The 22,992-nt window shown below is 38.1% G+C and overlaps 1 protein-coding gene across 2 annotated transcripts in view; it reads right to left on the bottom strand.

The window, feature by feature from the left end:
- Positions 1 to 480: 480 nt before the first annotated feature.
- hpse2 (heparanase 2) overlaps positions 481 to 22,992 on the bottom strand; it is a 132,423-nt gene continuing 109,911 nt past the window's right edge. For both annotated transcript variants that reach the window (XM_088086092.1, XM_042502298.2), the window contains 6 exons: positions 15,306 to 15,399; positions 13,979 to 14,085; positions 13,600 to 13,714; positions 8,752 to 8,897; positions 6,446 to 6,592; positions 481 to 2,471 (listed from right to left, as the gene is read on the bottom strand). In XM_088086092.1, the coding sequence (XP_087942218.1) occupies positions 2,309 to 2,471; positions 6,446 to 6,592; positions 8,752 to 8,897; positions 13,600 to 13,714; positions 13,979 to 14,085; positions 15,306 to 15,399 (772 nt within the window). In that variant the 3' untranslated portion in view covers positions 481 to 2,308. The remainder of the gene's footprint in view (positions 2,472 to 6,445; positions 6,593 to 8,751; positions 8,898 to 13,599; positions 13,715 to 13,978; positions 14,086 to 15,305; positions 15,400 to 22,992) is intronic.

The raw sequence follows: 22,992 nt of genomic DNA, 5'->3' as shown, positions 1-22,992 counted from the left end.
AGTAGAGCTCCAACGCACACATTTGCTTTGTAAGAGAAATGCTGAATGTTTTTAGAGAAAATGCACGTTTGCGGGAACTACTAGGCATACATCTAGATAAATGACATTTGGATTAAAGGATGGTTTGATATAGTTTTGTGGTTGTTAAGCGTGCGTCCCCTTTTACTTCAAGAATGTTTATCATTTCTGAAGTCTTCTTTCACCAGAGGCATTGAGAAACACATTTTTCATCATGAATTCAAGGAAACACAAGGTAAGTGATATGCAAAAGATCATTTTGTGAGCGAAATATTCCTTAAATTCACACAATGAGACTGTTTATACAGAAGTAAAAATTCTCTCAAAATCGCTCTCTTTTATGCAGCAAAGTATATGAGCAAAGTTTAATGTTGTCATTACCAGCTGACAAAGTCAGTGCAGATTCTGACACAGAAGTTTGTCATTCTGACTGAAGCATATACAGAACAAATTAAGCTTCTTAGGTATTTATAAGTGTTTATTATCGATGTAAACTTTTTTTTAAGAAAAAATAATATATAGGCACACTTTACATATTAAAATAATGCTCTCCAAAAGAAATATGAACATCTCTACATTAATTATGAACACATTCAGAGGACAAGTATTCTTTATATTTAACATTTTTGGGCCCCAAACCTGCTTACTTGCCAACATGCAAGAGTGTAGAAATGTTACCATTATTCATATTCAAGCCAATACACAACAAATAATGACTTTTTTCACTCTATGGTATTAACCTAGAGAATGAAAAAACAATCTTTAAATGAGATGAAATATTATGAATTATAACTAAAATTAATGTGAAACATCAGGAGCCATAAACCACATTACAGTAATTCCCTTTCTTGCAGAATAAAATGCACCTATGACACTTGCATCTTAAGACAGTCACCCTGTTATTTAACACAAAACAAATTATTTTAGATTTTCCTTTAGAGCTGGGACATTAGTACCACTAACAGAACAGTCTTATATTATAGAAATATAAAGATAAAACAAATGTATTTAATCATATAAATTAGGTGTATACTGTGTGTAAGAAAACATATCAAGCTTACTTTCATCACTCTTTTATGTACAATATGTTATCTAATAATATATGACAGTAAATCTGTACAAACTTATGTAAAATATATCATGTATATTTAGTACACAAAAACCTAGCAGCATAAGATGATTATAAAACGTGAGATCAAACTGAAGATAGTGACAGTTGTTAAAATATACCTGAAAAACGGGTATTTTGGAATTTAGAACTGAAAGCAAAACTCAGATTTTGTGTGTATGCAGGCTGCATGTGAAGACAGATGTTATGGACAGGTTCACATTGTCAGCTATACACGCCCCTGCTCACAGCACTACAGACACGTCCTGGCTATCGTATTCTGCAGTTAATTAACTGAAACCTGCAGCAGAAAAGCAATGATGAACACAATGTATGAAAACAGCCCCCCCAAAAAAGAAACAGATTTTTCCCCGTAAGCCACTTGATATGGCAAGGGAAAAAGGTTTACTTTCAGAGGCTAAACAGACTGGACAGATACATCAGTAGCTTTATCAATATAACACACACACACACACATGCACGCACACACGCACGCACGCACAGAGTCTGACCCTACACACACCATGGCCGTTTCTCTTTGTGGAGAGGATCAAGTCAAACTGAAGCTGACTTGTGTATTGCCTCAGAAGCGCTGCCTGTTCAGTTTCCTCTTAGTCTGTCACTGAAAGATTGAAAAAAAGAAAACTCTTGGCAGAAATTGAGATAACAAACTCTAGGTTTTACAATCTAAGAGAAGAAAATATAGCTTAATCAAGTCAAAGAATGTGGACTTTTATGATATTGCATAGCTTCATATGAAGCCAAAAACAATCATCTAAGTCGTGTAGCACGTGAGGAGTTGCTGGTGAGAAAAACTGAAAAGTTCAGTTCAGTGCAGCCCTTTTTATGCGTCTTGCGCAAATATTTCTTGTTGGATCAGAGAAGGGAAGGGCCTACTTTATTTGTAATTTAAATATTACTATTGAAATAATGCCTGGAGCAGCTTTCGTTAAAGCAGAGGACTGTACTGTGTTCAATCAAAACGTCCATTCTACTTAAGCGTCCTTAAACAAGAAAAAAAAAATCTTAAAAAAAGTATTTTGACCTGCCTGTGTGTTCATGGAATTTGGAAGAAGAAAAAAACAGCCACACAGTTTTTATGTTTTGGGTCAGCTGGCAGATAGTTTGTGGTTTGGTAGACTTCTGAGCATCACCCTGTAACTCAGGGGTGACAGGTCAGTGTTATCTCCGGCAGGCATATGCGTTAATGTTTTTGATGACATAAAAACCTATGGTCATTGGAGGCATTGCTATAGTCCGTCCAGCCCTCAGTGTCTTAGGCTTCAACTCTGGGAATGTCTCATTGTCCATCATGAGCAGCTTTTCCCCGTTCAGCTGGACAAATCTGCAAAGAGAGGTAAGCAGGAAATATGGACAGCATTAGATCAGTAAAATACTGTTTTTTTTCACCTGCCACCTTTTCACTTCATCAACAAAAGAGCAAAATGCACATTCAGGTTGCGTTCCGAATCTCATACTTTTTCTTTTTACCTTTAGTAGGTACTGCAGCTGACCTTAAAAAGTATTTACAATTGCATGCAGTATGTGCACAATCGGGACATACTACTTTCTTTCTTATACATCTGTTAGCATGGATATAAACTAATCACCATTTTCCAAACTCGGCACAGATGGAGGTCAACCTGCAGAGCTCTGCTGTTGTTACTTTGCAATGTTTAATTTTTAAAGTTTTAACTACATACACTGTGGATTTTAATATGTTATATTCATTAACTAAGCCTACATAAGCATTTCTCGTTCATTGTTTTTTTTCCTGTTTTGCTGTTCTATGATTGTTTTGCTCACTTAAATGATTCATCTTTCTAATATTATCATTTGACTGATCATCAGTTGGATGTGCTGTTATCCCTCATTGCTGTCAATCAGCTGTCATGATGTGAACTATATATAGCCAGAAGAGCATGCTGGCCTGCATACTGCGAAATCTGACCGGATGTGGTAGATCATTCTGGCATTTTTAGCACACTACATCTGTCATACTTTTTGTTGGGACACACTAAATTTTTGCCATTCTATAGTTATTGCAATGCACAGGCTGTCTTTAAGAGGTTTCATCTGTCAGTTGTACACTTGGGGGTGCTGTTGTTACAAAATGGAAATTTCACAACTGCATGAGCAGGAATCTGCAAATGGAAACCTGAACAGTTTGGAGTCAACTGCACTGATTTGGGACATTTTAAAGATCTGAAGCAATATTCCATCTCTGCAACAATCAATGCCACCACTCTTTGCATCTCACTCTTTATAAAGCCACAAAAATTCTCACAATATTAATAAGAACATTTAAAATACAATTTTCAAGAAGAAATTGTTCAAAATATTATTTTGATTTAATTTATCATGTGCCTTAAAATTACCATTACATGACACACAGGTTGTTATAACAAAATTTCACAGTGTCAAAACAGTTAATTGAGTCATTGCAAACATATTTAAAAAAATACTATTTTCCCTTTTACTCTTGGGAAGAGGATTACATTTCTTTGAAGAGACCAGAATGAGTTGCATAACAACATTTTATTGTCAAGTTTATATTCAGCTTTATCCATTGACTCTTTTTTCTTTCTTTTAATTCTTAGGTTGACATCTTTTCGCATATATGTTTTTTGTAGTATTTGTTATAGTATCTTTTCCATGAGAAAACATTAAGAATATACAAGAATATGGAGGAGCAACTATAAAACATCACATTTTTAATTCAAAGTGAACTCTTTCCAAAAAGTTTGTGGGACAAATAAAAGGGTAATTAAAAAAGATTGTAGATTGAAAAAGATTATACAATAATTAATATGATTTCAAAAATCTAGACCATGATACTTCCTGAATAATAAGTCGACATGAATAGAACTTTCTTTTTAATTTAAAAATGCATTATTTCTCTTTTTCTGTACAAGGTGTTATTTATTTATTTAATGTTAAAGTAATTGTAAAATGTAACATAATAATCTCGTTCTGAAGAGAAATTATCTCCTTACACTGTATTTGCAATGTTTCATCACTTTATCACACAACTTTTCAACCATTTTTATTGTTTTACTGTAAAGTTCTGACAATTTAAGGAATTAAGCCAATGGACTGAATGTTTTTACAAGGACCTCAAATTCAATAAAATATCAAATAAAATATGCTCAATAAGGAGAAGTTATGAATCAAACTGAGCTGCTCAAAGCTTTACCTGAACCTGCATGGGCCTGAATACTCTGCCAATGTTATAAAGTCCCACTACTCAAACAAATTTATAGACATCTGGTGTTGCTAAATTCTTTATAAAAAGTTCCCCTGTGCCGCCTGTGGTAGAGCAAAGCACTTAAGGCCTGAAAAAGGCCCATCGTTAGCTTTCTCTCCTATTAATTACCTCATAATCTTGTTCTAACACCTAAAACATCCTCCATCATTAAGCTGTTATTGAAGGATCATGCCTGAGCCACCATTAAGGCCGTATGTCAGGATGTCAGGATCATATAACACGCGCACGCACGCACACACACACACACACACACACACACACACACACACACACCCACACACACACACACACACACACACACACACACACACACACACACACACACACACACACACACACACACACACACACACACACACACACACACACAGTCCTGAGTCATCAGACTGTTATTTCAGGATTTGAGGCTTTAGTCTAAGTCAGAATAACAGTCTAGAGGCTTACAGGAGAGGAGGAGGCTGAAAGCATAAACTTCATATTTTAATGGATGCTTTAAGGCATTATGACTTATATTACCTCAGTATATTAAGTATAATATATCACAGAAAAAATCGTGAACAGAACTGAGAGCTAAAATGGCCTACACATATGAAAGGAAATAAAACTCCATTGATAAAACATCTGTCGCAGGCTATAAAAACACGGTTGAACAAAGGGGCGTAAACACATTGGAACTCAGTGCAGTATATTAAGACAGTTTGAATTACTAGTTTGCCTCAACAGGGCTTTAGTGAAAGATAAAAAGGCTTTATTCTGTATTTGCTTTTAATTTTCGGTATAATTCTTATGTTGTCTTTAGCAATCTAATCTAGATAAAGACGTGAAAAAGTTACTGTCAGCGTACAGCGTATAGTTTTGTGGTGTGTATTTGCACAACATGCCGACTCAGTGTGAATTTAACACCTCAGATCCAAAACCCATTGTGGCCTTAAAATGTGTTCACAGCAGCATTTTTAACACCCTATTAAGGTTGGAAAAAAATAAATAATTGAAGACCCATAAAGTTGTCCATAAAAGTCTCATTATCCCTATTCCTCATCTCAAATCCTTTCACCCCTTTGCAAAAATAAAAAATACTTTCTGAAAACAGCGTCTACCAAATGTTTCATCATTAGAGGACAAATCACAGTTTTCTTTATATAGAGAGGTGAGAATAAGAGGGGTATCAGTAATATTTGACTAACTTTATGGGGCAAAACGTGATTATAATTTATACTAACTTTGTTTAGTGATTTGAATTTTTTATATTAAAACTCACACATCCAGATTCATAAATAGTTTTTACTCAAGTGCCACTGAAGAATGAAATGATTAAAAACACACGCTGTAAGATATATGCAATAACAAGAAAATGGAATATTCTGCATATGTGCAATTTATCCTAAATATGTGCAATATAAACATGACCATGTACAATATCTATATGGTGTTTATTTTGCTTTAATACCTCATTTTTATATTTTGCTATTTTAATTAAACGTATCTAGATTAATGTGTCTGCTTATCAGTGTAGGTCTGTATACTGTATGAGTCACTGGAGACACTTCATTTCATTGTGCAGCTGTGCAATGACAATAAAGATATTGAATTTAAAAAAAAAAACGTGGATGACAGTAATGTACAACATTTTGACATTCGTTAAAATATATATTTTAAGTGTGTAGTTGGCCCTAAATAATTGAATGTGTTCACCGTTACATCTTTCGGTTTTTAACTAATAACTCAAGATTGCTTTAGAATTTCCAAGTACCCTTTTGGCAGTAGAAGCTCATCAAAGTATAGCTCATCAAAGCTTTCATTTGATATGTACAACTATAACTTCTTCTCAAATAACACTAACACCCCTCTGGTTCTCACTCTTTGATATATATGAATACAAGCATGACAGGACTAGAAGACTTGAATGTTTGCTTTGGTGACTTGTCTACAGTAGGACGCTCTATAATACGACCACATTGTTGTTTGAATAGAAAACAATTATTCATTACTATTGCACATGTGCATATGTATGCATGTTCATGAAAAAGAGGGAAAGAGAGAGAGGAACTTACTTGGCTTTGAGTCCGTCAGTGCCGTAGGGTTGCAGCAGGTACTGATGGACCGTATTGTTCCGTAATGTCCCCGCCAACTTGATTTTCTTCCGTGACCGATGCAGGTTGATGATGTAGATTGTTATGGACCCTCTCACATAGTTATGACTGTTGCCGTAAAGAAAATGATGAACATCACATGAATTTTCCTTTACCTTAAGAAGAGACAATCAGGAAGAAAAAGAGGCTCCTCTCCACATCTGTTAATGGGGATTCATTATATATTACACTGCCATGCTGAATAAAAGTCTCTATCATTAAATATGACTACAAAGAGAAGAAAGCCTTTGATATTTTATCACTGATAGTAAGAGGATCAACCCACAACTCCTTGATCTAATCTGGATCAAAAGGCTTGCAGAAAAATAATTAAGTAAGATAAAGCATGAATGGAATTCTATTAAGCAGAAAGTTATCATCTATATTTAGTATGAACCATCATAATCCATTTTTCATTTTCAAAGCCTTAATCATCCCTATAAAGCCTATCCGATGCAGGAATCTGCTTCTCTTTGACAGCGTCCAATGATAAAATGCTGTCACTGCTTAGCCCAGGGTCAGATAAAGGCTGTGAATGTGACAGGCAAGACTTCTTCAGTTACACAGACAACTGTGTTGAGTCACTCTTCTGAGAGCAAAGCACTGGGTACACAACTTTATAGGGAGAGGCCAGAGGTGAAACAGTTATCCAGACAGATAAGACAAACTTGATAAAATCTAATAAGGGCCCCGATATGAGGACAAAGACAACACAGCTGTAGTGAATACCACATGTCAGCCCTGGTGTTCAGGGTCAGGGCTGGTAGACATCTTCCCCAAATCTCATATCTTTAAAGCAATCACATTTTTTGGTTTGATGTTTATCTATGTTCTTTGGGGCTCACGGTGAGGCATCTATTTCATCAACCCTGCAAGAGTGCAGATATTCAATATATTTACCGGGAGAAATAAAGTGGTGTGCTGTTGATGGGAACGCTGTGAGTCTGGCTCTGTGTTAAACTCTTGCAGACTTGTTTCTGAGAAACGTGGAGCATGGCTCCGAGTGATAGATCAGATGGTTAGATGGAGGGCGAGATAATGACCTCTCAGGCCTTTCAAATGATGAGGTTCTTTGCGATCCAAACCAGGAACATAAACATGTGTTGATGCTGTTTGATGTCGAAGCGTTGCTGTAAAGTGAAAAAAATACCATGCAAACCACTAAAAGGGGTAAAAGGGCAATGAAAGTCAAATGTCTAATCTGCGGAGACTTTTCAAACCACTGACTGCCTGAGCACATTTACAGTCTTTGCCGTCTTACACAGTGCAGTCAAACCACTATGACTACAATGGTTGTCCACTTAAGGGCTGAACATGTAAAACCACAAGTGGCAGAAATAATCGCAACTGAAACTTTGGATTCAGCTTCAGGGCTTCACTGTCTGAGTCCATGGCTAATTGGTGCATTGAGTGGAGCTGAGTGACACCACATGCCATCTCTCCACTCCGAAATTCACCATACAGACCATGTGGCTCAGTGAGTACACTTGATGAAAAGTATTTCAAGTATTTGCATGCATGTCATCAGGCCTCATGTGTGTAGTGGTTATGCAACTCCTGCCCAGTTATCGAACCATCTATCTGTTCAGAGCTTTGCTATTTTTCTAGGAGATGCTTCACCTGTAAACGAGCCCCGTCTGGAATAAGGCCGTAAGTCTAGCCTGGTGCTGACAGCCTCTGGCCTGGGTTAAATGATAACCTTGAACAGGCCATGGTGGCACTCTTTATCTCCTCCCGGCACAGACCGCCTTATTGTCCCTCCCCCTCCCCCTCAAATACCCCCCTCCAGCCAGTCAGAGACGATATAAAGGCCTAGCACACCTTTCAGCGGCTCTTTGACGGCAGAGAGACAGAACCCACACACCTGATAAGTGATACCTGTTAAGTTTTATAGGCTCTGAGCTGTGAATGAGCGGGTGTCTACGGTCTGCTTATTTATGGGTTGGCTTGGGATTTTGTTCTTCCCCACCAGACACTGAGCCTCAGGTGTGTGCAGGAGGACACATGGAGTAGGAAAAGTTAAAACCGCAGCGTTCTGTTTTCCATCTAAATCCTCAAGGACATTCAAGTTTCGCTACACATCACTGAGAGGCAGAGAGGATGTGTGCTTTGTCAATCTGTCAGCTTCAAACGGTAAAAAAAAAGACCAAAATCACAGTATGTAATGATGTGCTGTGTTTAAGTACAGGTTACAAACTAATCCAAGGTGGATAGGCTGCAACACGTACTTGTAATAGCTGGTACAGTGGGCGTAAATACGTAGTTTGTCTCGTATGACTCTTCCTGGTTGAGGCTTCCTCTGCAGTCCAGCCACTCGCACAGCTAAAACCCTTGGACCAACAAGACGCTTAAAGACCAGAGAGAACCAGTAATCCTGTAAAGGCAACACCACACACACACACACACACACACACACACACACACACACACACACACACACACACACACACACACACACACACACAAACACACACACTGCATTACTTCGATGACAATATGGGTTCATTATAATATCATGATGCTCAGAACAGGATTCACCTGGTTTCTGTTTCAAGATACAATGTGAATGCAGGCAGGTGTGGAAAACAAGCTTAAAAGATCTGATCTGACTGAACAACTCCACTGCAGTTAAAGGAGTAGTGTGCAGGATTTAGTTTCCCCGAAGCAGAATGCAACCAAATGAAACTCCCCCATGTACCAAACTTGAACTCCCTTAAATGCGTGAGTAAATCTAAAAATGATATTTATTGAAAGAGACCATTTATCACAGCAATGTTCGATTCTGGATTCCACTGAAAGGAAATATTGCTAAAATCTCAATTTAGTCACTTCAGCCATGAAATGTTTCGCCAGCTGTGAGATTTAACAATTTGCCCGCAAAGCAGCTTGTCTGCGACTGGGTGAAAAAAGAGACATACTCCACAAAAATGTCAAGGAAAAGCATGTCAGCGCTTTGACACTTGACATTTAGTTGGAGCTGATAACCCCATGTAACGTGTCACAAGCGCTGACCCGTTTACAATTGACAAGTCTTAAATATGACATTTTTACAAAATATTACGTTCTGTGGGGGCTTGCTGTTTTCGGTTATCATTGTTGAGTGGTCCACCATACTGTGTCTCACTCTACAGACTCCACAGACTCCACACCTCTACGAGAGTCCCAGAACAACATGTGTTCCTCAGGAAGTTCTCATGCAATCCTGCATATGGCAACATTTAAGGGCTTCTTTTTTCCACGGAGGCTTTAACTTAATTTGCTGCCAAGGCATCGAAGAAGCAGAGCACAGTATGGAACTGTATAGTGTTGGCCACAGGCAGAGGGATGGATGGATGAATATATGGCCAGACCTGTGATCTGTGATTATTACGGAGTGTTTAAAACAAAGAACAGTTATGAGTCTGGAGTTTTATTTGCACAAGATGGCCGGAATTTCAAAACTCAAGTAAATGAAACCGTCACTAAATGGATATATTCTAAAATACGGCTGTGTTAAAAGCCTTGATTAGAAAAAAAAAAATAATTTTTTGGGTAGGAAAAATCAGCAGAGGTGGTAAATCCTCAGTGGCTCTAACAGTCTTCCTGTTTTCCTGTCTAATTGCCTGTCTGTCTGTCTCCCAATTCTTCCTCTGCATTCTTCCATTTGTTAGAACAATCGTCACTTTAAGATACAATCAAAATATAATATAAGCCAAGAAACAGAAAGAACGAAAAGCAGGCAAAAGTAAACAATTAACGTGTCAAGGATGTAAGAGAAGTAAACCATATGCCATATGCACAGTTGCACAGTTAAGGAAATAAGAGGACGATGACAAGGAGAATAAAAATGAATGTTTAATGTTTAACTAAATGGGGCAAATGAGCCAGGCTGTCTGATTTAGATGCTATTAATCCAGAAGAATCCAGAGATCAAAGTATGAGGTCAGGAAGTTTAATGTTTCAGTGTTTTTAATTTAAGTAAATACATAATGTAGTGGGAGCAAACACTAATTGGCTTTCCCATAAAATATTAAAAAGATAACAGCAGCTGGAAATAAAGACAAAAATCATTTCCAGGAAAAGGTAAAAATATGTCAATGTAAACCCAAATTATGGAGAGTCATGCGGGTCTGTAAGTCAGAGGGTTCAACAAGAGGAGACGGGCCTTAACAGTCCCGGATACGCCAAAGTAACACCAAAGAACTGGTGGCGACACAGGCCAACTACTGTGTCGGCTCATGTCGCCTGTGTCTCGGCCAAACAGCTTCACTTTAACATACCGCGTAGGCTAAAACTATTGTCTAACTATCAAGTACACTCTGTGCTTATGTGAGAGACAATAACACCATACCAGCAGGCAGCAACAGTTTGTATTAATCAGGATTCCAGATGCTAGTTAGTACGCTCACCACACAACCAGATGTTAAAAAAAAAAAAGTAAATTGACTGTGTGCCAGCGAACAATAACATAAACAATTAAAAACCATTTCTCAATAGCTTAAAAAAAACTTAATCTTCCCTTAAATAACAAGCTTGTTCTGATCTGACGCCCTTTTGACTTTAGCCGCATCTCGTCCACTGAGCTGAAGCCAATAAGAGTGATTTCATTTAACGACAGTCTACGCAGTCTGAGACACCCCTTTAACATGCTAAATTGGCTTGAAAAAAGCCAAATAGGACGGAAAAGAGTCGACGAGTGCCAACTGGTGTGGGACACACCGCCAAAACCAAGGCGACAAATGCTCACTGACAGCCAACTGTTGTCTCGGCGTGCCAGGACCCTTAGAGACCGGCTAAATAGTGACTGCAGCCTGCTACCTCTTCCTGCTTTGTATCCGCGATGTACGTATGTGCAGGCTAGACAACTGCATGAGGTTATCTGAAATAGTTTCTCTCATCAGAGCATTTGAAGGGCAAACTTTTCAGACATTGCCTACTCCTGACTTCACTTAGGAGTTTTATAACCCAGGAGACAAAAGACTTGTGTGTATTGCACATGAAACAAAATGAAGAAAAAAAGACAATATGATTAGGACAGAAGAGAAAGAAAGAAAAAGGATAACGTTGAAAAAAAGGTCAAGTGGTTGAGTCAGTCAGTGGAAGGGGGTTTTTAACAGTGCTCTACCAATGGAGGAGTGGTCGTACAGGGGAAGGGGCCAGGTTATAAATTTCCCATGCAGAGGACAGGTTGGCCCAGCAGTGAGCTCTCTCAGCAGGTAAGCTGCTGCAGCCCTCAGACATCCCGCCATGTTAAAAGCATTGTGATCCTAGCGGGAGACGGTCAGCCCCAGAAAAATAATGGAGACGAAGCGGGAAGAAAACTGTAGCCATCTCGATTGTTTAACATCTCTAGCTAAAGTGAGGCAGAAGAAAGTGTATGCTGGTCAGAGAGAACTAATGAGGGATTCAGTTGGAAATCATTGTTAGATAAGTTCATGAGCTCAATAACATTAGCTGTAAAAAGTGGTATTTTTGGACTGCCAATTTTGAACTGCAAGAATAAAAGGATCTTGAATAAAAGCAAATGTTGAAATCCATCATTTTTCTTCTTTACTGCAGAAAAAATGATTTACTGTGCACACCCTTCGTGTATGCCTCTTGCCCCTGCTCTGCCTCAGCTTTATTTAAAACCCCTTTTACGGACTTAATAGCTCTTTTTTATGAGCTTGGCTTGTGGTTGAATTTTATCACTCCTTCACACTTCTTATTTATTTTTTTTCCCCAGCAAAATGAGAAGCTTAACACAAAGACAAGACTTCAAAGTCCCTTTTTAAGAGAAATAAATTACCATGAAAATTAGCAAAAACACAAACATCATACATATTACTTTGATTACGATGAGGGAACAGAGTTTGAGTAATGAGTTTTAAAACAGGACAGCACCTTCTCCCCTTTGCACTGTGGCCTCTCCTTCTTGCTCACAAAAGATGTTCAGCTGGTTTGGTCTGTCCCTCTCCACCTTGTATATGTGTATGGGTGTATTTATGAGTATGTCTATCATGTCTACAGATATGGGTATTGTTGGTCTTTAATATATTGGTATGTGTTGAGTTTATGCATCAGTGGCTTTCTGATGTGTTAAAATGCCATTGCGATTTTATGGATAATCAGTTTCCCCATAGGGACAAATAAAAACATTTATCACTGTTATCCCAACCTTTAAAAGTCTGACACCTGTGTTGTTAAAATTCTTTTCCCTTCATAGACTGACATTTGGGTCTGAAACCTTTTTCCATTTCACAGTACATACTGTGAATCTCCATCTCCAACAATCTCCATAAAGAGAGTGTATCTTAAACGTGATCATACTGATAGAACAAATCTGATGAAGGGATATGCGAAACGCATAGCTTCCTCCTTCTTTTGTTTTTATAGCGAACTATTAATAAATAATTCAACCTGAACATCCTGGTGTGCGCTAGAACTTAAATTTCTTCACTTCATTGTTATCCTTTACTGGCTGGCACCCAGGAGAGAGGTACAGCTGTGCAGAAGGCTTCTTCGGTCATGATCATTTTGGTCGCTATAACTGTGATATTAAATTTTCATACTTTTTCATCTCTACCAATCAAACACAACTAAATAAGAGAACTGTGCATCTCTGATAATTACTACAGCATTGTGGACTGAGCTTGTATTTCTGTACCTGCATGATTCAAACCAAACCACTGAGGAACTCGGGATTGGGCAGTTCCATTTCACACAGTGTTGCAGGCTATTTTACTAACATGCCTGTGTATCAGCATCTCAGGTTGCAGATCTCTCACCGGCCGACTGTCCCGCACAGAGAAGCACACAGATGTGATGGGGGCTGAGGGGAGCAGTGACACTGTCCTGAGCTACTAACAAAGAGCTAATGTTACATGGCATTTCGCCCCCGCGTCTAAGCACTCATCACCACTAAACGCCTTTCATCTTGCCTAATAGCTCCCACGGGAAAGAGCGAGAGGTGCCATCGAGGCAATGGGTCTGGTACAGGAAAGGTCCAGAGTGTAACGGGACTGCTCGAGTCAGATCTCTGTTATTACGGTGAAGAAGGGTGAAATGAGAAGCAATATCCATTCTTATTTTTGCTGAAAAGACATTGAAAGACTCACAGGTAAAGGGTTAAAGTTCTGGTCCACAAGGTGTGTGTATCCGTAGTCAAAGAATGAGTGACGCAAGACAACATCAATCCCCTGCACAGCAGCCATACCCAGAGCGTTCACCCAGCTGGAACACATTTGAACACATAAACATCGAAAAGAAATATCAGGAATGCCTTTGCTTGTGACACATATTGCAAAAAAAAAAAAAATATATATATGTCTATATCTATATTTATATCTATCTATCTATCTATCTATATATCTATATATATATATATAAATAGAATGCATTGGGATTAAATACTTTTTTCATAACCATTATTATTAAAAGGATTCATTATCGGCAGAACACACCACAATGCAGCAACAGTATGATAGCAGTACTTACAGAAAGCCAGCAGCGTATGTGTCAGAGAGATTACTGATGCCTCCTGCCCACGCTGGCCCCAGTCCCCCCAGCCACACCTTCTTTCCGGGAGTATGTGTGTTCACAACCTGCAATAAAAGATAAAAACGTTAGTTAGGGTTCCTACACAGTTCCCATTTCAAAATTCCATTTTTATCCAGACTCAAATTTCCTGACCTTCTCTGTAGATTTTTCAGACCACATTTGACATCCGACTAATAATAGCACAATGTTTATTTGTTAATAATGGTTTTAAAATTCAGGTGTTAACATGTATGTGCATTCTGACGATGTTTGCCAGAATGAGGGTTCCCACACATTCTTATGGGCAAAATTTTAAAATAGAGTTGCAGCAATATACCATTTTCAAGGTATACAGTGGTATGAAAACTGATGGTCAAAAATATTGATAAAAACTGCAACTAGCCAGAGAATCTCATCTTTATTTCAGACATTTTCAAAAAGAAGACTTTTCACACATATTTCCACTTCCACAAAAAATAATATCCATTATATCCTACAGAAAAAGTGCTGTTACATTACATCACATGGATGATTATAAATGGAAGACTGCAACAATTTCATTGATTCCATGACCTTTCCAAAACTTAAAAAAAAATCCATGACTTTCCAGGCCTAAAAATGTGATTGTGGAATTCCATCACTTTTCCAGGTTTTCAGTGACAGTGTGATATTATATTACATTATTGTTCCCCCAAAGTTTTTGGTCTGTTATATAAATAAGAACTGATAATTAGTTGAAAAAGTTAAATAATTCCATTTTCTATGTTTGTAGCCCTGCTTATTAACTGCATCCATGGAAACAATGATGAACGCAGCCTGAAAGGTTTCCTTGCACAGAAAAAAACAAAACTGTGTACCAATAATGACATCACAGCATAAGTCTCATAACTTTTAAATAATAAAAGAATGCCATGGTGGACACAACCATTTTATCCGGAGGGCTCACTCTTATGGTTTTGAACATGTGGCTTTATCATCACAAAAACTAACTGAGAGCTGACCCATGACTTGGAAAACTCAAATCAAATGCAAATACAACTTAATGTGATTATTTCCTCATTTCCTCCCTCTAGGCCACCAAAACAACCGGAGATATAACCTCGGATATACACAGCAGAAATGAACTAAATTTTGTTTCTTCAGTACAGATCTAGAGCTGATTCATGGTGAGCATCGGACAGCCTATCAGAGACAGTGATGTGGATATGTACAATATAATTTACACACATAATAAAGAGATTATTCATAGTGAATCATTCATAGTTTGGGACGTTGAGGGTAGTACCTTGGTGACTTTATTAATCTGCTCTGTCAGTGTGTCCAACAGACGGGTTTTCAGGAAGTCCTCCACTTTGTTCACTCTGCCGTCCATGTAATAACTGTAATGGAAAAGCAAGGAAAGTGCTGTGAGAGAAATACTCCTTTCCATCCTTTCATCCATCCATCCATCCATCCATCCATCCATGCACATAACATGTTCAGAATTTGGTCTTGTATAACTTAAATTTTTAATTAATTTAAATCTTAAGTCAGAATGTGAAATTGAAACAATGGTATCTAGTCAGTCAGTCAGTCATTTTCTGTAACTGCTTGTCCTCGTAAGGGTCGCGGGGGGGCTGGAGCCAATCCCAGCTGTCATCGGGCGGAAGGCGGGGTACACCCTGGACAGGTCGCCAGACTATCACAGGACCACAATATTATCTAATATCTATGTATTTTTTCTTTTTCTTTTTATTAATATAGGACTATTTAAGACTTTTCTTTAAGTTAAGTGAATGCCACCCCTAACCCTGCCAAACCACTAAGTATGACTTTCATTGGTTTAATAGATGTAGTGCACAATATTCATTTCACTACAACAGCTATGATGAACAGGGACTGACATACTCAGTCATACTTTTACATACTAACAATCCAGTTCTATGTGGGATTGCAGAAAAGAGAAATTGGAAGCACAGAGATTTGAGACTCAACAATGCAGACAGCCATGTGTGTGAGAGAGATGAAGACACAAAGCGCGATGGTAATGAGAGATGATGTTAGGAGAGCACAATGAGAAAAGAATTTATTGGTAGTTAGAGCCAAAATCCAGAGGAACATCGTCCTGTGGGCAGACAGAAAGCCTCTCCAAGATCCCCTCTAAGAAGCCAAAAGAGGGAAATAAGAGCGCATCAACCACAAAGTTCATGCTTAAGGTCACCAGAAAACACATCTACAACTTATTTGCACTGCAGAAGAATACAAAAATACTAAATTACTGTATATGTGCAATTGTAAGTTTTAAAAAATAAAAATAAAAAAATAATTATATATATACATTATATATATAAATAGAGAGAGAGAATTCAAAAACATTGCATTTTTGAGATTAAGTCATACATTTATGAGACAGAAATTGGATATTCTCAAAGACTGAAATAAATTTGTGTAAAAAAAAAAAAAAAGAGAGACGCCTGTGGTGTCAGCAAGAGCTAAAAGTCTTTATCCAACCTGTCTTTGATCGCACATGGGAAAAATTTCCCCTCAGGGCATTCAGCCAAAAAAGTCAAGTAATGTAAAGAGTGACAAAATCCATGTAGGAGGGAAGTAGTGGTGGATGAATGAGTCAACCACAATACTTTCACTGAGGGGACTAAGGTTAATGTCCTGCATGAGCCAACATTAGCTTGTTAGTTTTAGACTTAATTAAGTTCTTATTTTTCAGTTTTTAGGATGTAAATGGACCTGCACTTGGACCTGTACTTGTATAGCGCTTTTCTAGTTGTTCGACTGCTCAAAGGGCTCTCACACTTTGAGTCACATTCATAGTGGTGGCCGAGGCTACCAATCCAGGTATACCACCTGCTTCTCAGCCAGTCACATGCACTCACACGCCATCAGGAGCACTCTGGGGTCCAGTATCCTGCCAAGGATACTTTGACATGTTGACTGGAGGAGTCTGGCATCAAACCACCAACCTGCCAATAGTGGACGACCAGCTTTACTTCCTGAGCCACAGCCCCAACTACCAGAAATTGTGTGTACATAAACTTTAACAGATTAGATGATTAGGCCTGTTTGTGTTAACATCATATTTCAACTCTGCCTGGCCTCCCAGGATGTCCAACTGATGGCCGGTTAACATCCAGGATGTCGACACAACTTTTAATTTCAACCTTGCAAAGTGAATTTATGGAGTTGTTTGACCAAGAAACCACTATTTTCCTTTTTTTATTTTTTATTTTTTTGAATTGCTATTTTAATTGTAGAGACTTTCTGAGGATTTTTTCCCCTCACATGTTTATGATTTTATAATTTCTGAGAACATCTGATTTTTTCTACCTCTTAAACTTATGTTTTTTTCTGTAATTTTTGATTTGGTCCTAACATCAGACTCCTCTGAGTATGTGGTTTTATTGGAGCGAACTGTCTGCCTGGAAGACTTTATGGAGGAGGCCCAAAAGTATAAGAAGGCCAAATATCTTGAGCTCACAGAGGAGTGCAGAAGGAACGGGTGGGAGAGCTGCTATGAGCCCATCGAGGTTGGCTGTAGGGGCTTTGCAGGCCAGTCTCCATCTCAAGGGCAGTCTCAAGTTGCGGACTGATCATTCCCTGGCTGGATCACCCAGGTGAGGGGGTTTGATGATCAAAGACCCAAAAAACCCTTTGACCCTGGGTTCATCGATCAGCATATGGTGTGTGAGAAACCAGGTTAATTTCAGAGAGCATACAAGTTTTTTTCTCATAAATTTACAACTTTAATCTTGAAAGTTTTTTTTTCTAAAATTTTTTGTCTTTATAATCTCAAAGACTATCCTTTTTTCCACATACATTTGTGGCTTTAAACTTTAAATTTCTGAGGTTTTTCCCTAAGTTGATGACTTTGAGTTTTTTTTCTAATATATTTGTTTTTTCTAATTTTTTTTTGTTTTTTTCACATAAATTTGCATTTAATCTCAGGTAATCTTGTTTTTTCTCTCTTGAAACATATGACAATTAATTAATCAGTCAGCAGGCCCTACATTATATACTTTCTTTGGTTAGTTACTTACGTTAGGTTATTTATGATAGGTATGAAAAAAGCATTAACATTAGGAAAATTGATTGCAACAACATAACTAAGAACCCACAACACTATTAAAATGGTTAACAGTTAATATATATTTTGGTTTACTTATAGTGCCAGCGTCCCAAATCCCCAAAACTTCCCATGCTGGACTTCAAAACTTCAACATTTTGAGAGTACCATTAGTCACTAAAACAGAATCTTACAAGGAAACACCATCTCTCCAAATGCAACACAAACATTTTTTCATACTCTCATTCAAGGTATGTAAACAAAGTCTTTTTAAAAATCCTCTCTCAGTAGTCTGGCTCTGCCATTATATACAGTTTATAAGTCCATAATTTACCGGCTTAATTAAATATTTATAAGGTTTCTAGCTAACTTCATTGGCATAAATACTAAATGTTAAGAGCCTGATGGACATCCACCGATGAATGTCCAGCCCTGTAAGATCATCTGGTTTGACAGATTATCAAAGTGGTAGAAAATTCTGTTTGTAAAATGATGTTACACAAAGAAAACAACACTTCCCAGACTATAGCCTGATGCATTTCCAAATCAATCGCTGCACATAAGCAACAGAAAAAGTTACATGATAAAGAGGAAAATGACTTATTTAGAGGCTTTACTTTGCTCAGATCTCACCAAAGACTTTTGAAATGAGAAAAAAGCAATAGCTCACTTGCGGTCATGCGTATTATTTTAAAGCACCATGACAAAATAAAAAACACAGAAACAGATGCAACACCTGCTAATTAGAGAGTCATACAATCTGTGACTCATAGCACAACAGATTTCTTCAAAAGCAACAAATGTTATTAATCAAATACCAGATCAACTCAGTTCAGTCCTGCTTAAAGCTGCAAATGTTTTGTTCCACTTTGCCCCCCACGCCCCACAAAAAAAAAGAAAAAAAAAGGAGAACACTCCAAGAAAACTATGACAGGCAATTTACAATTGAGGCAAACAAAATACTACGAGAATTTTAGACAACAGCACATTTCTTCATTAAAAGTATAACAAATCAAACGGGACGATGCCAGTGGAAAAACTGATTGTATCGTGAATAATAAGGCCAGGAGACAAGAAGATCATGTAATCATAACAACTGCAGCAATAAACAATTCCAAAACAGAGGTCAAACCACTATTGAACCTGTTTGGAAAAGTCTAATGTATCATCATAACTGCTGAGAACAGAGCTGATTTTTATTCATGTGGGATGAAGCACTGTTGCAATCTGAGCTTAACCTCAATGAAAATTTCGTCACATTGTTGGAAAAGTCCCAAGCTTCTGGCCTCAAACTGTCAACAACACATGGATTAAGTCATAGCTTTACACAAATTATTTAGTTATCCTGTCATACTTCCAGAGAGCTCACAATAATTCCTCTGACCAGATCCCAGGGAAAGAAATTCCAGTTCATATATGGAAACTGAATTAAAAACATAACAAGTTATTACATCTTAATCCAGCCCAACAAATCATTTTAGCTACAGTCTATTAAAGCACCAGCTAACAAGGTGAGATTTGCTTTTTCTGCTTTTTCTGGTGGTTCATTAGAGCAGAAACCCCATGTAGAAACAAGTATTGAATTTATTTATTTAGTTAGCCAGAAAAGTCATTAAGAACACATTATTATTTACATTGGCAGTCTAACAAAAGACAAGCTTCCTAAATAATGAAGGTAGGGGCAAAAAAATGTCAAAAGTTAAAAAAACAGCAGCACACATCCAAACATTTCCAAAACACCCACTGCCTCAAAACAAATGCAGAAAACAGGCAACATAAAGAAAGCGTATTTTGACGAGGATTGAAGGGATAATAGTTTGGTATTCATAAAATTGCACAAGGCTGAGCTCCTAAAACAGAACCAAGAATTTTTCCTTTGTTCATCCAATATTTTGGTATGATACTTCAGCTGCCAGAGTGACCAGAATTCAATTATATGCAAAAGTGAACAGCACTGTGTCCGAATGTTTTCAGACAAAGAGCCACTGGGTGAGCTTATTATACGCAGCTCTCACTGTGCGTGCACCGCATCAAAGAGCTCGCTAACAAAACTATGTAGCACAACACAGTCATATAGTACAAACTGCAGTAGAAATACGTACATGCGATCTGTCAGACAGGGATGGGTGGCAGCATAGATTCAAGAGTATCAATACCAAAAATGGAGGAGGACTCAACTGAAAGTTAAACAGCTGCATTTTAAATTTTACTTGATAATATTTAGAGTTAAATGTAGTAAAGTAATAACAGTACTGAGGAATGGTTTAGCTGTTGCAGTCTCTTAGCAGGATGTAACTCAAGGCGCAGCTCTAGTTTAGAACCAGTTCCAAATTATCCCATCCATCAAAACAGTTTCTTTTATCGATGCCTGAATGTTTTTCTGTACGACAAACGTGTGCATCTACACCATTGGTGTGATGCTATCAGAGTGAACTGGAATGTCTATTTGTGTATTTTTTTAAGCAACTGAGGATCCATTCATCAGTAAAGTGTATGTCAGGCAGGAGAGGAAATAGAAACAAATGTGATTGTCAAAATTGTCATATTGACATTTAATGTGTTCTGATTGATTCACAATGTCAACTTATGCATCAAGTAACATGTGAGAAGATATTCCACCTTAAAAGCTGCAGGCAGCCTTTAAGCAGCAGAGTGAATTATGTTATTTTGTCAAAGTCTGCAACTAGCTAATCATATATAAAATATGCATCACTCTCCTGACATTTTCCTGATTAACCATCACAAAGTCACCCTATTAAATGCAGCCAGGTTGTGCTGATGTCTGCAGGAAAACTATATTTCTATATTTTCAAAGTCTAATAGCCTATTAAATGAGCTTGACCCGGTCCTGCACATCATCAGAATGGATGTTGCAAATGCGGCTTCATCTGCTCTGTACAAGAAAGGAAAATAAAATTATCCAAAACACAATAACTTGTAGCCCTGCGATGGTCTGGCGAACTGTCCAGGGTGTACCCCGCCTTCCGCCCAATGACAGCTGGGATTGGCTCCAGCCCCCCCGCGACCCTTACGAGGACAAGCGGTTACAGGAAATGACTGACTGACAATAAGTTGTGTTCATTCACCTATATTGCTTAATGCCATTCTAATGACAACCTTTATCCTTGCTATCACCTATTAGCTCAATGTTTAGATGACTGCTACGTACTATTTTCAACATGTTGAAACTATTACTACTAATGAAGTCTGTCTAACATTTGACCATGTGGTCAGTTATAGTTTACTAATGCAGGCTGTGTAAGAGTTGTTTAACAACCCTGAAATGAGCCACAACCCTGCCCATGCATGCATGTGCGTCACAGGTGTACTACAGTACTTAAACAAATAGCTCTGCACCCCTAGTCTGCACCGCTAGAAACTTGCAACAAGAAAGAGCCACGACAGAGAGGAAGAAACAGTCCAAAGCATGGCTTCATTTCACAAAGAAAGATGACACCAGTGCTGCTGTCATGTCTGTTAAGTGATAATTTCAAGTAAGAGTGGAAATATGCTGAAACATCTCTCTACACAGCATGGTTTTAAACTCTACGCCATGTATTAGACACTTGAAACGCGAGTGCAGCAGCTTCCCAACCGAGCAGCCATTACCAAAGGTAAATATCCTGTTATAATAGCATTATTACCACACAGGCAGGTCTAACAGAGTTTTTTTTCTTTCACTACAAAACTTAACTGAAAACAAATGCTGTACAAATTCTCTCATTTCATCTACACACACAGTGTTCAGATTCAAAGATGATAAAACAGCTGCGTTATGGCTGACAATCTGTGTAAGCCTTCTTTTTTAAGACAGAAAACTGATCAGGAATCAATAGGGGATGTGGGACTCAGAACAAGACGCAATAAGCAAAATCGAGAATTGCATTGATGCCGATAAAATCTCATAAATTCCCATACCCAGTTTCATGTCTCCTTCAAACCAAGCGCCTTGTGTTAGATATGTCTTATGCTGCGTGTGTTAATATCACAAATTGTTCTTTCCATGTGAGTAATGTTAACGTCCTTAACATGGATTCCTCTCCTCATCTTTTAAACCCTTATTCTATTTTTTTAAAGTACCTTCTGTAAAGCTATATAAGATAAAAATGGAAATATTCAAGTAAAGCATGAGTGTGTTCTACAATAGTTTACTTGCAATAGCATGAAGTATTGAGGATAGCGTCAAGAAGCGCAGCAGACAGATTTGGGGCAAGCTGAGTGGTCACAAAGTAAGAAGATGACGTGTTTCTTTGATGTGGACCATCAGGTTCATCATTACATAACAGCTGGAGAATATGTAGCCTTCCTCAGGAATGCCTGCAGTGAATTTACAAGGCCTGTATGACTTTCAGACCAAAGAGCAGAAGATCACAAATCTTCAACATCTTTATTTTTCACTGCTCCACTGTAAATTACCAACACACCCTGCTCTCTGGCATGCAGCACCACCATCATTCTGACAATGAACTGGAGGGGTGTGGGTATATTGTTTCATCCTGGCTGGTTTAAAACATGCCACAGTGTTTTGAACAAAAGGAGCTCATTTTTAAGGGCAAGGGCTCTGAAAGCGTACCTTTCATCACTTCATTATATAACATGTTTAGCAGGGGTCTTTTGCTTGCTCGTTTCACACTCAGATGTTCACACCACTAATACATATCTAATGGTACAGTTAGGGCGCACATTAATGGTGTTGCTCAGGGGCATCTAAACAGCTAATCGTAAATCCGTCTCGTTCACTTTCCTTGCTCATATTTTCACAGCTAAAACCGACAGCCGTCCGGGCACACATTTCTGACTGGCTCGGTTCTCTCACTGTGAAGTAGCCTGTAGGGTAAGGCAGAGCGGGTTTACTGAGGTTAAGGTTAGACAGTGTTAGTGTTGGATGTTTGATTAAATAAACCCAAATTACACA

The sequence above is a fragment of the Plectropomus leopardus genome, chromosome 13 (genome assembly GCF_026936395.1).
Source record: "Plectropomus leopardus strain MGB_pleo_1.0 chromosome 13, ASM2693639v1, whole genome shotgun sequence".
Classification (NCBI taxonomy): Eukaryota; Metazoa; Chordata; class Actinopteri; order Perciformes; family Serranidae; genus Plectropomus; species Plectropomus leopardus.
The sequence above is the reverse complement of the archived record's forward strand: the minus strand, read 5'-3'. Positions and strand labels throughout refer to the sequence as shown.